The following is a 15,703-nucleotide window of genomic DNA, read 5'->3' as shown; positions in this document are numbered from 1 at the left end:
AGCAACATGCTAAAATCCATTAAAAATGGCAACTTTCTTTTGACTCGGGCTAGTAAGCAAACAGCCACATAGCAACGTGCCAGTATCCACCCAGAACATGCTAGCTCACTCTTTTGACAGTTAGCAAACACAGAAATGTGCAAAACCACTCAGAATGACAGCAGTGTAGCAAACGTGGCTTTTTGACTCCTTAGCAAACACATTACGACTTTAGAAAAATGCAAAAACACTCTGTTTGGCATAATGTAATATGAAAATAGCTTTGATAACGCAGTCAGTCAGAAACTAGGAACGGCATTTCTCTGAATTTGCTCAGGATTATTTATAAAAGTGTTACATTTCACATCTGCATGTTTATTCGGTCACGATTAAAGCTTTAGTTGTCACACCGCAGGAATGCAACACTCCAATTACGCAATGTGCCGGATTGTGTTTCCACCTCAAAACTGACATACCCTCGTTTTATCTGTACAGAGGGACAGAGAGACGCAAGACAAAGCAGCCTGAGGGAAAGAGATGTTTTGACTCCCAAAGACGGAGAGGGGATGGAAAGCGTATCTTGAGGACAAGGGGCCCTTGTGGACATCGAGTCCCGTGTGTTGCTGTGGATCTGTGGGTGTGTGGTTGTGCGTCAGAGGGAGGTGTGTTGTGGTACATTAAGCTGTGGGGAGATGTGGACAGTCAGTCTGGCTCTTTTGAAGTTGGGGCCACATTACACCGGCTTCTCCTGAGTTATGCTCTTCTTCAAAGCTCAAATACAGATCCAACTATGAGCCCACACAGGGTAAGTCCTCCTTCAACCCTGAGATATTAAATATTATTGTATTCAAGTACCTGACTTTGAAAGTTTATCTACAGATACAGGTTACCTTTTCACACCTGTTGCTTGTTTTGTCTTTCTGCTGTTGGTTAAATTGTTGTTTTTAATAATTTATACATATTTATGTACCTTTTATAGTGTAGTTATTTATATTTTGTATTATTTTTTATTATTTTATAAAAATATACAAATGAAAACAATTAAATACATTTAAAACTAAATTATTTTGCAATTGAATTTTTTATAATATAATATAGTGAACATACTGGTATTGTTGACACTGTTGTTGTAGTCTTTTGTAGCTTGATGTAGCTCATTTGTGTAGCTCAGAGTTTTAGTCATTAGTTGTAACAACAACTAACAACAAATGAATTGAAAGAATCTGGTGAATTGGGAGTTCAGGGTGTTTTTGTTAATAACTCGTTAGTAATGTTGAACATTTTGTCCGCCATGTTTAAGGCAACTGGCTTTATGTGAAACCTGAATCTTCATGGCAACTTTGGCTGGGTGTTACAACACATCTCTGCTCACATGGCTAGCTTGTGGTCATTTTTTTTGGTGTTGTTTTTAGATTAGTGTTATTTTAATTTTAACATAGTATACTCAGAAATGCAGTTCATTCAATTTAATTATATTTAATTAATATTAACAGATGTGTGACATTTTTTGTATGATTTTGCATAGCTGTGCAGTATTTGAGGGCGAGTGTGAGATGCTTTCACAAAGAACAGATCCATACAAACATTGAAGAGTCTGAGTCAACAGCTCTAGTGCTGATCCCTGTATTAAAGCCAGACATCCAGGGGCTTTTGACTAACAACAGCCATTTATACCATCTGAAAGACTTATTTTAGGGTTTGCATATATATTTGTTCAAAAGCTGTAAAAAGGTTGTCGGTTGCATTAATGGAGGAACAGACTGAAATCAAGACTTAAAAATTGGTTTTAATATTATTACTAACACAGTTCAGTTTCTTAAAAATATAAGTATCTGAATATTTTACATTGTTTGTGTGGTGTTTTTCTTTTTAAATTATGGTTGATGGCTTGTTGTATTAATAAAAATTATGCTGTTACATATAAAATCTAGCTTTTTATGTTAGGGGATGCCTCAGATATACCTTTTTAATGCATGTTTTTAACAGTTACAGGCGTAACTTTTATTGTATGATAAATGTTAAGTATATGCTATGAAATGTATGATGTCTTTTAATATTATTTTCTCCACTTTTGTCAGTGTGACCCATTCATTTCTTCTCTCTCTTTATTCTTAAACAGGAGACACCTAAAAAATGACAGAACGACAGATGGCTTCTACTGAAAGGAGCCTACGTAAGTTTACATTTATGGGGGAAAAAAATCCTCATTGGTGTCAGTGTATTTATTTGTTCCTTAGTAACTGATACAGTGTTGTACATGTATCCACACTGCAAGTAAAGCAGGTGGTTTATAGAGAAATTACCATTATAGACTGTCAATATGAACACTTTTAAAGAAGTGATATGAAGATTATTTCATCATTGTTAGAACTGTTGGGAGGTTCTTACTGGGAAAGCTTGATAAAAGGGCTAAATTATATCTTATTTTGCATTTAAAATGCTAAATATTAAATCAAATCTATTATATAACAATTCCATTAGCTCATCTGGTAGAGTTAGAGTGCTAGCAACAAGGATTCATAAAATGTGTGCCAAAACCCATCTTATTTATATCTAAACATTCATTATCTGGTTATGAGAGGCAGGGTTTTTTTTTTACGTTTTGTGTTTACATGATGTGCTGAGAATCCGGGTCAGGTGCATTACCTGTTGTCTGAGCCCTCCTCGCCCTCTTTGTCTCCTGTACTGTCTTGCTCCTCAGGTATCCAGGCTGACGACGACCTGAAGTCTATGTTTGTTGGCACAGTGATGAGAAAAATCAAGTCTCGCACGTGGAAAAAGCAGCGTTATTTCCGGCTACAAGAAGATTGCATGACTATCTGGTACAAGAGCAAGAAAGCAGGAAATGCACACTCCACCTGTAAGTAGCACTGACAAGATCCACAATCTGTAATTATTAGCCATTTATCCAAAGCAACATGCTGTACTGAAAGAACAATCCCATTTGCCAGGGGTGTCCAGTCCTCCTCCTGGAGGGCTTGGAGAGTTTAGCTGCAACACACCTGCCTGAAAGTTTGTAGTGATCCTGAAGACCTTCTTTAGCTGGTTCAGGTGTTTAATTGGGGCTGGAGCAAAACTCTGCTGGAAGGTAACCCTCCAGGAGAAGGATTAGACTCTGCTGTAATAAGAGAAACCTGAGTTTAAGTGTCTTACTTAAGATAACAATAGTGATAGTTCATGGATCAACTCTTCCTGTGATTGAACTTATAACCAGCCTAGAACAACTGCACCATTACCCTAGGCTGAAATATAACAGCTTCATATAAAGTATTTTCAGAACCTCTAGACCAGGCCAACATCCTCAAGAGTTTAGCTATTTGCTCCAACACACCTGCCTAGAAGTTTGTAGCAATTGCAAAGACCTTGATTAGCTAGTTTAGGTGTGTTAAATCATGGTCCACCAGGAGCAGGATTGGCCACCCCTGCTCTAGACTGGATGTAGGGTTTAGGTTGGGGTCAAAGTTGGAGCCTTAATCTTGTTTTATTTTGGTATTGAGATCTCTTGAGACCACATAAATGTTGCATTTGTAGGGGTCTGGGCTTTGATAGGCCAAATGTAGGTCTGGTCTTGTCTCCAACTCTTAGGGCAGGGGTTCTCAACTCTGGCCCTCGAGGTCCACTTTCCTGCAGAGTTTAGCTCCAACCTTGATCAAACTCACCTGCCTGTAACTTTCTAGTATTCCCGAAGACCTTGATTAGTTTGTTTAGGTGTGTTAAATTATGGTCCACCAGGAGCAGGATTGGGCACCCCTGCTCTAGACTGGATGTAGGGTTTAGGTTGGGTTGAAAGTTGGAGCCTTAAAGGGTTAGTTCACCCAAAAATGAAAATTAGCCCATAAATTACTCACCCTCAAGTCATCCTAGGTGTATATGACTTTCTTCTTTCAGACGAATCCAGTCGGAGTTATATTAAAAATGGTCTTTGATCTTTCAGATCAAAGACCATTTTTAATATAACTCCGACTGGATTCGTCTGAAAGAAGAAAGTCATATACACCTAGGATGACTTGAGGGTGAGTAATTTATGGGCTCATTTTCATTTTTGGGTGAACTAACCCTTTAATATTGTTTTATTTTGGTACTGAGATCTCTTGAGACCACAAAAATGTTTGCATTTGTATGGGTCTGGGCATTGAAAGGCCAAATATTGATCTGGTCTTGTCTCCAACTCTTAGGGTTTAGGGCAGGGGTTCTCAACTCTGGCACTCGAGGTCCACTTTCCTGCAGAGTTTAGCTCCAACCTTGATCAAACTCGCCTGCCAGTAACTTTCTAGTATTCCTGAAGACCTTGATTAGCTTGTTTAGGTGTTTTAAATTATGGTCCACCAGGAGCAGGATTGGGCACCCCTGCTCTAGACTGGATGTAGGGTTTAGGTTGGGGTCAAATTTGGAGCCTTAATCTTGTTTTATTTTGGTATTGAGATCTCTTGAGACCACAAAAAATTTTGCATTTGTATGGGTCTGGGCGTTGATAGGCCAAATATTGGTCTGGTCTTGTCTCCAACTCTTAGGATTTAGGGGATAGCTAGGTAAATGTTTGTCTATGTGTGTATATAGTTTCTGTGGGCGATGTGGAGGCTGTGCGGGAAGGGCACCAATCTGAGGTCCTGCTCAGCATTGCTGACGAGTTCCCGCCTGACCGCTGCTTCACCCTTGTGTTCCGTGGTCGACGAGGCAACTTGGACCTAGTGGCCGAATCAGCAGGGGAAGCGCAATCATGGATTAAAGGGATACGTAAACTCATCGATAACCTGGAGAACATGGGGCAGAGAGAGAAACTAGACCAGTATCCTTTACTGTCACTCTTTATCTGCCTGTCTATCATTCCACTCTCTGTCCATCTTACACGCACAAGGTTTCATGCAGGCTAAAAGGCATCAAAGGACACTTAAATAAACTGGGATGTAACACATCTGATCCATTTACCTGCTTTCACTCCATGAGTTATGGAAGTTGGACATGTCCCTGGGACAACATTCTTGTTACTCAAAGTTTTAACCCTATCCCTAACTACACTTGGATTGAAGTCCAAGCCCCGAGTTTGAGCCCTTAACTTCCAGGTCTTAAACATAACCCCCAGGAACCCTACTTTGGTAAATCATGTCAAGCACTTTAGTTTTCCCTTAAATGCTGTTTCCAGATGGATCTGTGATTGGTTTAAAAGGGCAGACAAAAACAGAGATGGGCAGATGAACTTTAAGGAGGTCCGCAATCTGTTAAAGATGATGAATGTGGACATGAATGAGCATCATGCTCTTCGTCTCTTTACGGTAACTGCACATTCACGGCCAACCTACAGTTACATTGCTATGCCACTTTGTAGCTTGATGTAGCTTAAGTTCAATGACGGTTTTGACACTAGACACACTTTATTATTTGGTGATCCATTAACAGATAGTTGCTTGTATTTGTACATTTTGGAACTTCTGTTGTTCTTCAGATGGCAGACAAGTCTCAATCAGGAACTCTTGAAGATGATGAGTTTGTGCTGTTCTATAAGATGTTGACTCAGCGTGAGGACGTCCTGCGAGTGTTTCAGGAATATTCGGGTGATGGGCAGAAGCTAACGCTCCAAGATCTGAAAGATTTCCTACGGGAGGAGCAGCTACACGAGGACGGAGTTCAGCAGTATGCGCTAAAGCTCATTGAACGCTATGAACCTTCAGACACGGGTAACCAATTTTGTGATGAAGCATAGCTAACAGACTTGTACTTTTCTTACTCGGGTTTCTTCGAAGCTCAAGTTATTTGTATTTTACTTTCCACTTGCCATTGATCTGTTTAGATAATCCTTGGTGGTTTGGCTTTCAAACTTCTCAAACTCATTACCTTCTAGTTCCAGGTATCCTAATGCTGCATTTTGTGTTCTTGACATCTTGGCGCATCTTTAAATGCATTAATTTGTTTATCCTATGTTCCTTTAGCAAAAATGTTGCAAGCAATGACGTTTGATGGTTTCCTGATGTACCTGAACTCGTCAGAGGGCTCCATTTCCAACCCTACCATGGTGGATCTCTACCGGGACATGACTCAGCCTCTCTGTAATTACTTCATATCGTCTTCTCATAACACGTACCTTCTGGAGGACCAAATCAGAGGACACAGCAGTGTGGAAGGCTATATACGGTACACATTTTCAAAAACCTATTTCAAGTAGGCATTTCCTTAAATTCTTGAAGATTAAATTCTTCTTTATATTCATAAATATGAACTTGTATGTGCGTTTTAGAGCACTGAAACGTGGCTGTCGATGTGTAGAAGTGGACTGCTGGGATGGACCAAATGGAGAACCAATCGTCTACCATGGACACACGTTTACCTCCAAGATCTTCTTCAAGGATGTTGTCACTGTGCTGGGCAACTATGCATTTAAAGTATGTCACAAACTATGGCTTTGTTTTCATTCACTCTTAAAACTGCACGTTCTTAACAAAAATGTTCTGTGATGGTGCCATGGTATAGTGGTGTTATCAGATGGTAATACTATAGTACTAAATATGGCATTGTAATGAATGAGTCCCATATTCAAATACTATGGTATTTATGTGGTTCTCTAAGGAAAGTCAAGGAATCCCATGGCATTAGCATCATGATAGTGTTCAACATAATTTATTAGCATGGTACCATTTTGAAACATGTCATTAACATGATACCTTACTTTCAAACAATACTGTACCACGGTATAGTGAAGGCAACAGATGATAATCAGGTACTTCAAAGAATACCATAGTAATACCATAGTTTTTTGGACTTTTCTATGATTTTTTTTTTTTGGAAGAACCATGTAAATACCATGGTACATGCATGGTATATTTCAAAATACCATAGAATTATCATCTGATTCTATTACTATACTGTTGGTAGAAATACCATGTTTGATATATACCCATACATGTCCATAATTCTCAAGACTTTTTATAACCGTCTTGTTTTCTTTTTTTCATCTTTGATCTTTATAAACTGGTTTAGAGTACTGTACTAGCTTTGCATTTTTTGTGTGTGTGACAGACTGGGGCCAGGTTCACTCTGAGCCAGGGCACCATGCCTTTCTGTTTGTGTGTAATGTGATCTAGGGCAGTCGACCCCTGCCTGCCAGTGTGTTAGCCGCTGTTCTGTGTTGAGTGTTCCATTTCACTCCATCACTTATTCACACACACACACTCTCCCCTCCGCAGGCATCGCAGTACCCTGTCATCCTGTCCATTGAGAACCACTGCAGTATAGAGCAGCAGAAAGTCATGGCCCAACACCTCACCCAGATCCTGGGAGACAAGCTGCTGAAAAGCCCTTTAGATGGAAAGATTCCCATCGGCCTCCCGTCTCCTGAGGTGAGCCGGAGAGCACGGATGCATGCGGTCAGTTAAACAAGTGCTTCCACTTAACAAATCCACTTAATTGCTGCTTAATGAGCAGTAAATGTCTAGCGCTGGTCGTTCATCTTGAAGAGTTCACGGCAAAGATCTTGAAGTTTCCACCCCATGAGCAGACGTGTGTATCAGAGTTCAGAGTGTGGTGATCTGTCCAGGATACATTCACTTTCTCCGGCTGTTCACCTGGGACGGCAGCCATATGATCTATGTCCATGTGACCCAGCCACGCTGAATTATTAAAGCAAACAATAATATTGGCCCCCCTCACAGACCATCATAGCCGTTAGCAACTAGCAAAACTTAATGGAACATCATTGTCTTCCCAGTGAAGCTAATTGACTAAGGAAATCTTGCTGGTTTAGATGCAAATTTATTGATTTCTTCAAAAGAGTCTCTATGCATCCCTGTTTGACCAACCACTAGTAAAGGCGTTTTCTAGGATGTGCACCTAATTTGTGTGTCCATGTGTTCTCTGTTAAAGTCTATGTTACTATATGAGATTTCTGATGGTTGCTGATGAAAGTGTATCTTCTCTATTTGTGTGTGTGTGTAGGACCTGAAAGGGAAGATTCTGTTGAAAGGAAAGAAGATAGGTGGATTAGAGAATAGCATGAATGGGGTGGTGGATGACCCTTTGATGGGAGAGGTGAGCGACGAAGAGGAGACTGCTGAAATTGACGATGACCATCATCGCAATGACAGCATACGGCGTAGAGTCAAGGTACAGTGATACATTTCAAGAGAGATGTTTGTGTAGATTTTCTAATCATGGCAGCAGTAATTTATCAAATGTTGATTAAGATGAATTCCACAACCTTGCACTTAAACCATGCAGTGGTGTACCCAAGTCAGTAAAGAGTTTGAAACCCAGCAAAGGTAGATCTACGAACTACCACTGTTATACCCTTTAACAAGACCCATAACCACAGGTTACTCGAGGGGGACCATTCCTGTAACTAGTACACTGTAAATCACTCTTGGTAAAAGTGTCAACTAAATGGCTAATTAGTAGTCAACAACGAAATAATGTTAAGGATAATGGGGCATATCTAGGAGACAATTTCTTTGGCTACTCCAATGTATTGTAAAATATTGAATGACGGTCTTGTCTCTTTGGGAGTCTTATCAGGTGTTCATCAGAGCTCTGCGGTGCTGTGTCCTCAAGTAAGAGTTAGAGTCTGCATGACTTTAATCACAAGATTCAAATCTAATTACATAACATGTTGAACACACTCCTTCAGTTTGATCATCCCTGGAAACTTCCACTTGTGAACAGGAGTGTTACTTTGCGCCAACGTCAAGTGAAAAAAATCTCTGTTCTGGACCATAAGCAGTTTAACTAATGTAGACCAGCTTGTCTCATGTTGAAGGTAGCAAAATATTCTGACAGACAAGAGATGCTCAGTGGCTCTGAAAATGGGCGGATTGCATAAAGCACTAATGAAAGTTGGAAGACGTGACACTAGAGCATGTCACTAATCCTAACACTAATCACTAATCTTAGGAATGAAGACACTAATCTTGGGAATGAAGTAGACAAGCAAACAAGAAAAAGCAAGAGAGAAAGTCAGAGAGAGATAAGACAGAAACGGCATATCTTCTGTGGTCTTCTGCCATCTGATAGGTGGCCATGTGCATTTGCTGGTGCTGCTGTTACCATGTGACACTTGATTCTTTGAACTCTGGTTAGCTGCAGTCAGGGATCACCTCTCTTGGTTTCTCCAATCCGAGATACAGTCATCTTGTTGACTCGTCAACTGAAAAAATTTTGGCATGGGATGTTTAGCTTTTAATTTGCAGACAAGCACTGCTCTTTGGACTCCGTCTTGTTGGATAACTGGTTTAGGCCAATTACTAAATAGTCATTTAGTTGTCAAATTTACCTCAAGTGACTTACTTACAGTACCATTACTACAGGGATAGCCCCTCTTGCTCAGTGGTACAATGTTGAAGGACTAACCCATGCTGGCTTTGAACCAACTTTCGGTTCCAGCCCAGATCTAGGCTTCACCACTCTATAAGCAAGTTGAATATCATGTTAAGTTGGCACAGCAGGTTGGCATGGATGAACCCAACAGATGGTAGTGTAAGATGAAGCCAGGTGGATACGTGGCCTCATTATCCAAGGGTCGTCTGTCATGACATCGTCTAAGTAGTTCTGGGTTCAATGGCTTAGGTAGCAGAACTAAATGCTTGGAGTAAAAACGCATCATACAATCTAGACCTGACCAGCTGACAAGTGCCCACAACCCCTCTGAAATAATCAAAACAGACCACCCTGGCTAGTGAAAAACTAGCAAACCACCTTAGGAAGGAGTTGAAAATTAAAGCTTGTTTTCAGATAGTTTTTCTAACCTGTTTAGGACTGTTTTTGTACTGTCTAGAAATCCAAGCAGCGTTCAACCCACAGGACATGTGGAACGCAGGGTGCCAAATTGGTGAGCCTACCTGAGTAAAAAAAAAGATGAAATATGAATTCTTTAGAATTCATGAGATTCTTGTTTAGTGAAGATTAATATGGACTTTCATGGAATTTTTAAATATTCTTTTGATGAACATTGCATAACTAGCTATAGATAGTTAGGATTAAATTGAGATTAAGACAGATGTGATTAATAGCTAGTTCTTGAGTCAACTTGTTATGTATTAGAAATTAGTCTGACTAGCCTGTTAAAAAACAGCTTTAACCAACCTACCTTTAACCAAGTGGTGTGCATGTTTTAGTTAGCCATCTATCTGGTTAGGATAGTTTGGTTTGTTGGTTTTAGAGAAATTTTAGGCACTTTTCAGCTGGTCGGACAGCTGACCAACTGGCTAAATCAGCTGAACACTACCAACCTGACCAAGCTGGGAGACCAGCTAAACCATCTTAAACCAACCAACCAATCATACGATGGTTTAATATAAACTATTCAAAGTTGATGAGCATTGTTAGTTAACAAGCCAAGACATCACTAGTGTAACATCCTAAATTATCATTCTTTATCCATGAAAATGGAAATTGTTCCAATAGACATTATTTTAAGCAGGATCTGTTACTACTAAATACAAATGGTGGTAAATATATTTCACTGCTAAGTGTAGCCTTCTCTTCTCTCCTCTCCTCTCCTCTCCTCTCCTCTCGTCTCGTCTCGTCTCGTCTCGTCTCGTCTCGTCTCCTCTCCTCTCCTCTCCTCTCCTCAGTTGCTCTGAACTTTCAGACCGCAGGGGTTGAGATGGATCTGAATGATGGCTTATTCAGTCAGAACGGACATTGTGGCTACGTACTGAAACCAACATTCATGTGCAACACTGATGAGCGGTTTGACCCAGAAAACCCTCAAAACCGAGACGGTTACAAGCCGCTTAGCCTGTCTGTACAGGTACAAACCTGAATTTCTGTGTGTGCTGGTGTTATAGAATGTGTATATGCTAAACCTGCATATATTGTGTTCTTTCCAGGTAATCAGCGGCCAACAGCTTCCCAAGGTAAACATCAAGGAAGGCTCAATCATTGATCCCCTCGTTCGGGTGGAAATTCACGGCATACCACTGGACCAGGCCAAGCAGGAAACCAGATACATTGACAACAATGGTCAGTTAAAACGTATAGGACAGAGTTGTGTCTAGACTGAGAAAGCCTAGACGCAGTTAATCCAGAGATCTAGTTGCGTTCGAAAGACTAACCAAACTTGTTTTCAAATGAATGGTTTTGGACATTCTCTAAGGTTCATGGTGAATGTAGATTATTTATATATTGTATTGTTTTAATCCCTTTTTAGCTTTTGAGCAATCAACTTAAATAGTCCTGTAACTAATACATTTTTAAAAGTACAAATATTCCATTATATTCCAAGTACAATTAATATCAGCTACCTATTTGTCTCTGCAGGTTTTAACCCAGTATGGTACGATACGCTTCAGTTCACAATTCATGTCCCTGAATTGGCACTGGTACGGTTTGTCGTGGAGGACTATGATAAAACATCAAAGAACGACTTTGTGGGACAGTTCACTCTCCCTTTCACCTGTATTCAACCAGGTACATCTCCATACCACCAAATGCATAAAAAATGTATCCTCTGGGGAGCTGATGTTAAAACTAAGCACGTTTTGTTCTTCCTCGTAGGATATCGTCACATTCATCTCCTGTCTAAGGACGGCAATTTGAAAAATAATGTGTTTTTTGAACATTAAAGCATGTCAACATATTCTGTTACACCAAATACACAAAATAATGATCTTTAAAAAAGCATCATATGACCCCTTTAAAATTGGTTGTCAGCCACCAATCTAAAGAAGAAGACAACCCAAAACCAAGACGGGATTATAGTACGGAATCATGTCATTGGGATTTTTTGGTTTATTTTGTCCTACAAGCAAAATCCTGATCCATACTTTATTCCAGTCGGTGGCGTTAATGGACCAGTCAGTTAGTTAGGTTGCCAACCGCCAATAAACACCAAAAAAGAAGAAGAAGGAACTCATCTTCTGTTTCATTTTCACCCGGACAATATTAGCTGCAACACCAAACAAATTGTCAATTTTAACACGTGCGGGACTTATTCTGAATGTATGCGCGGTGTATAAACATTAAGATCTTATCAATATAAATTAAAACGCATACACCGAGACAGGATGGTGGGGAAAATTAAACGGGCCCGGCAGAAGCTCCACCACGGCGCTGTAAAGCTGGAAAATGAGGCCGAAAACAAACCCATGCTTGGGGGGAATCTGAAGACGATACAGATCAAGCCCATTCAGCTCATTAAAACAGATTCAAAAGAGACCAAACTCAACGCCTCTGACAGCAGTATAAACAGTAATTCAAAGGTATAGATATTTGTTTGGATTGTTATTCATCTGTGGTATGCTACTTTCACATGTCAGTGTAATATGTTGCCAGTGTCATTTCTCCTCAGATGACCTGCTCTTAAAGAGATCATTCTTCATTCAGCTTCATGTGTTTTCCATGTAGGCGTTCAGTTTTCCCACTGGAGTTTTTGCTGGAACTAAAATCTCCCCTGAGTCTTTAGTTCAAACGCTGAAGGTTGATGAACCAAATGTGACCATAAGCAAACAGTCTGCAGGAGAACAGAAAGGTGAGGGTTTTTTTCTCTCCTTTTTTATTCCTCAAAGATTTGCTTTTAAATATGGAAATATTTCAACATGATATTAAAAGTATTTCGTGTTGTTACACATGCAAAAACAAATAAAAAATGATTATATTGTATTATAATTCGTAATATTATTTTTTTTACATTTAAATCTGAATTTAGTAATGTATTTAATTATGCTGATGTTTATGATTTAAAACATGTAAATAATGATTTAATATTGTTTTTTTTAAATGTAAATTATGATTTAATATTATTTTTACTATTATAAAGTATTGCAATTGCACTATATTTTTTACATTTAATTCTGAAAGTGGTATCATCTTGAAAAAAGTTATTATGCAAAATGAAGAAGAATGTTTATTATTTTATTTATAGGTCATAATCATTTAGTATTTGTTTTACTTTTACTATACTTTCACATTTTTGCACAGATTTGCTTTTAATTATGTAGGAATTTCAACAGAATGTTACATACAAAAAAATATGTTGTAATATATTGTAGTATAATTAAAATATTTATATTTACATTTAAATGAAGAATATGTTGACAAATGTAAAGCTATGCAAAAAAGGCAAAATGTGGAAAAAATATTTATTCTATTTATAGGCCATAAACATGCAATATTTATTTTACGTTTATTATTATAATGCTATTATAGTTTATCTTTTGCACAGATTTGCTTTTAATTATGCAAGTATTTCAACTGAATATTACAAGTATTTAATCTTAATACATACTCAAAAATGTAAAACGAAGAAAAGTTATAATGCATAATGAAAAGGATGTTTTTTTCTATTTATTTGTCATAGTCAGGTAATATTCATTTTACTTTCTATTATAATCTTTTAATTCAGATTTTTGTTTTTTTTGCACCAGTTTGTTTTTAAATATGTATTTCAACTGAATATTACATTTCATGTTAATACATACTCTTTTTATAGGATGTAATCATTTAGTGTTCATTTTAATTGAACTATAATATTATAATTTAATATATTAAAAATATTACATTATATTAAAATATAATGTTATTATAAAAAAGATTATTAGTATTTAAATGCATAATCTTGTTGCCAAAAATGCGCACACGTTTGTGACCACAAGATGACAGTGTGTAGCATGTTTTTGAAGTCTTGTAAAATCTAAAGTCTGTTTCGGAAATGATGTATATGAAACAATAACATCTGTAATGTGTTGAATGTTGGATGTTTGAAATCAATCAACAAATATTTGATTTATGCTGTAAGGGTGGTGTAGCCTAGTGGTTAAGGAAGATCCAGGCTCTTCATTGAAAAGCTGTTGGTTCGAATGGTTCCAGGAACTAAGCATTTAACAAGTTGTAGAGTAATCAACGTATTGTGATTAGATGAATGTGAGCGTGTTTTTGACATGTATCGAGTGTCTCTGTATAAATGTCAGCTGTGTGTGAGTATTGAGGTTGGGTAAGGAGGGCTGTTCTATTCCTGGCTGTCTGCAGTATAAATAACTCACGCGTGAACATCACAGCGCTGCTGCATCAATGCACTGACTGATGTGACCGCTGACTCCACGGCTGCTCACGCGCACGAATCTGTGTTTCTCTTGAGGAGAACTGTACGATTGAGGACAGCTAGTAAAGCTGGAAGACTGGCTGAACACGTATATGAGTTATGCCTCACCGTGGCCTTGGCTACACTGTAAAAAAAAATCTGTGACATTTACGGTAAAATACCGGCAGCTGTGGTTGCCAGAACTTCACCGTAAAAAATATGGTAGCAACATTTTAGGTTTTACAGACTTGACTTAAATTCACAATAAAATACCGTATTTCATTAACTGATGTAATGTTAATAAACCAACACATTGAAGTACTAATATCTGTTTTGAACCATTGTAATGCACTAATAACCACCAAAAACTGGTGGTGATGAGAAAGTCACATGATGAACCAACGCTCATCACAAACAGCTTTTCTACGAGCTGAGGAGGGCAATACTTATATATAGAAGGTGCACACAGTGTCATTCACATAAACACTAAACCCCATCATGGTGACACACATGATTCTGAAATAATGCAATAAACATGAATTTAACAACATTAGATGTAAGGTTAAACCCTAATGTACACAACTGATAAGAAAAAACTAAGAAGAAACATGTTATTTCAACAAAAAAACAAACTATGAAGTGTCATGCAGGAAATTCTGGGAGTGTCAATTTACGATTTTTCACTGTAAATTATACAATGATTTTTTCTTTTTCACTTCCAAAAACTGTATTTTTAACAGTATTTTACTGTTAAATTACGTTAAATGTAATTACATTTATTCACTGAATATATTATGGCAACTTACTGTTAACCAGTTTTTACTGTAGCATTTTGACAGTCTTTTACTGTTAAAATCACAATCATTTTTTACAGTGTACTATTCTAGTCTTGATATTTCTGCAGAGTAAACATACAGTGTACGTTTACTGTACTTAGTATGCAAACTTTCTGTGCGTGGGTGTTTCTTGAATTCTGGTGGTTTTGGTACTGCAGACTTTTTTAGAAACTCTCTTAAAACATATTTTCATGCTCTTAATATAACTGTATTTTTTCAGTATTAGTAAAAGCAAAAATGTTGCTTTTTCCCCCCTTAAAAAGTAATTAACATTTCCTCCACATTCATAGCTAGCATTTTATGTATCCTAAATGTATCATAAATACTTTTTATATATTTTTAAATAATTTATTTGAATAGATTATATAAGTATTTTTAATGTAATAAATATTGAAATGGTTTATTTGACTCTTTATTAAGATCATAGTATAACAATTCAGTTTTCTTAGTTTATCAGTTAATCAATGTATTATTTTACTAATATCCACTACTTGTTTGAACATGATTCATATTCATATATAATCAATCAGAAGATATTCAAATAAATTAAATAAAAAACTAAAGCATTCATATATATATATATATATGTAGTATTTTAATAAATGAAAGTTTTTTTATTTGAAAAAAATATAATATTGTTTTAATTTGAAAAAAATGATATACAAAATATAAATTTGTTAATGTTTCAATCAATATTCATATATAAATTAATCACACACACACACACACATATAATTGAAAAGAATAACATTTAAAATAATATACATTTTTTAATATACAATATACAATAATATAGCCTACATTAATTTCATTATTAAATGTAATTGTTTAATATCCTTGATTTGTTTGAATAGGCTTCATATATATATATATATATATATATTCAGTC

The 15,703-nt window shown here is 37.3% G+C and overlaps 2 protein-coding genes across 2 annotated transcripts in view; both read left to right on the top strand.

Moving 5' to 3' along the window:
• The first annotated feature begins 598 nt into the window (after positions 1–598).
• On the top strand, positions 599–11,765 carry LOC107653530 (1-phosphatidylinositol 4,5-bisphosphate phosphodiesterase delta-4-like). The gene is made up of 18 exons (XM_016440278.1): positions 599–784; positions 2,099–2,152; positions 2,681–2,839; positions 4,537–4,765; positions 5,120–5,249; positions 5,420–5,651; positions 5,904–6,105; positions 6,209–6,353; positions 7,155–7,307; positions 7,903–8,070; positions 8,185–8,225; positions 8,479–8,513; positions 9,734–9,787; positions 10,533–10,711; positions 10,791–10,923; positions 11,221–11,370; positions 11,458–11,507; positions 11,709–11,765. The coding sequence occupies exons 2-18, from the start codon at positions 2,113–2,115 to the stop codon at positions 11,763–11,765; spliced, it is 2,157 nt and encodes a 718-aa protein (XP_016295764.1). The 5' UTR covers positions 599–784; positions 2,099–2,112.
• A 28-nt stretch (positions 11,766–11,793) lies between these two features.
• The window catches only part of LOC107653529 (protein FAM207A-like), a 15,010-nt gene continuing 11,100 nt past the window's right edge, over positions 11,794–15,703 (top strand). Inside the window, exons 1-2 of the mRNA XM_016440277.1 lie at positions 11,794–12,161; positions 12,307–12,430. Coding sequence (XP_016295763.1) covers positions 11,967–12,161; positions 12,307–12,430 — 319 coding nt within the window. The 5' untranslated portion in view covers positions 11,794–11,966. The remainder of the gene's footprint in view (positions 12,162–12,306; positions 12,431–15,703) is intronic.

This window comes from Sinocyclocheilus anshuiensis, unplaced genomic scaffold (assembly GCF_001515605.1).
Source record: "Sinocyclocheilus anshuiensis isolate Anshui unplaced genomic scaffold, SAMN03320099.WGS_v1.1 scaffold1079, whole genome shotgun sequence".
NCBI lineage: Eukaryota > Metazoa > Chordata > Actinopteri > Cypriniformes > Cyprinidae > Sinocyclocheilus > Sinocyclocheilus anshuiensis.
This window is presented reverse-complemented; position numbering and strand designations above follow the sequence as displayed.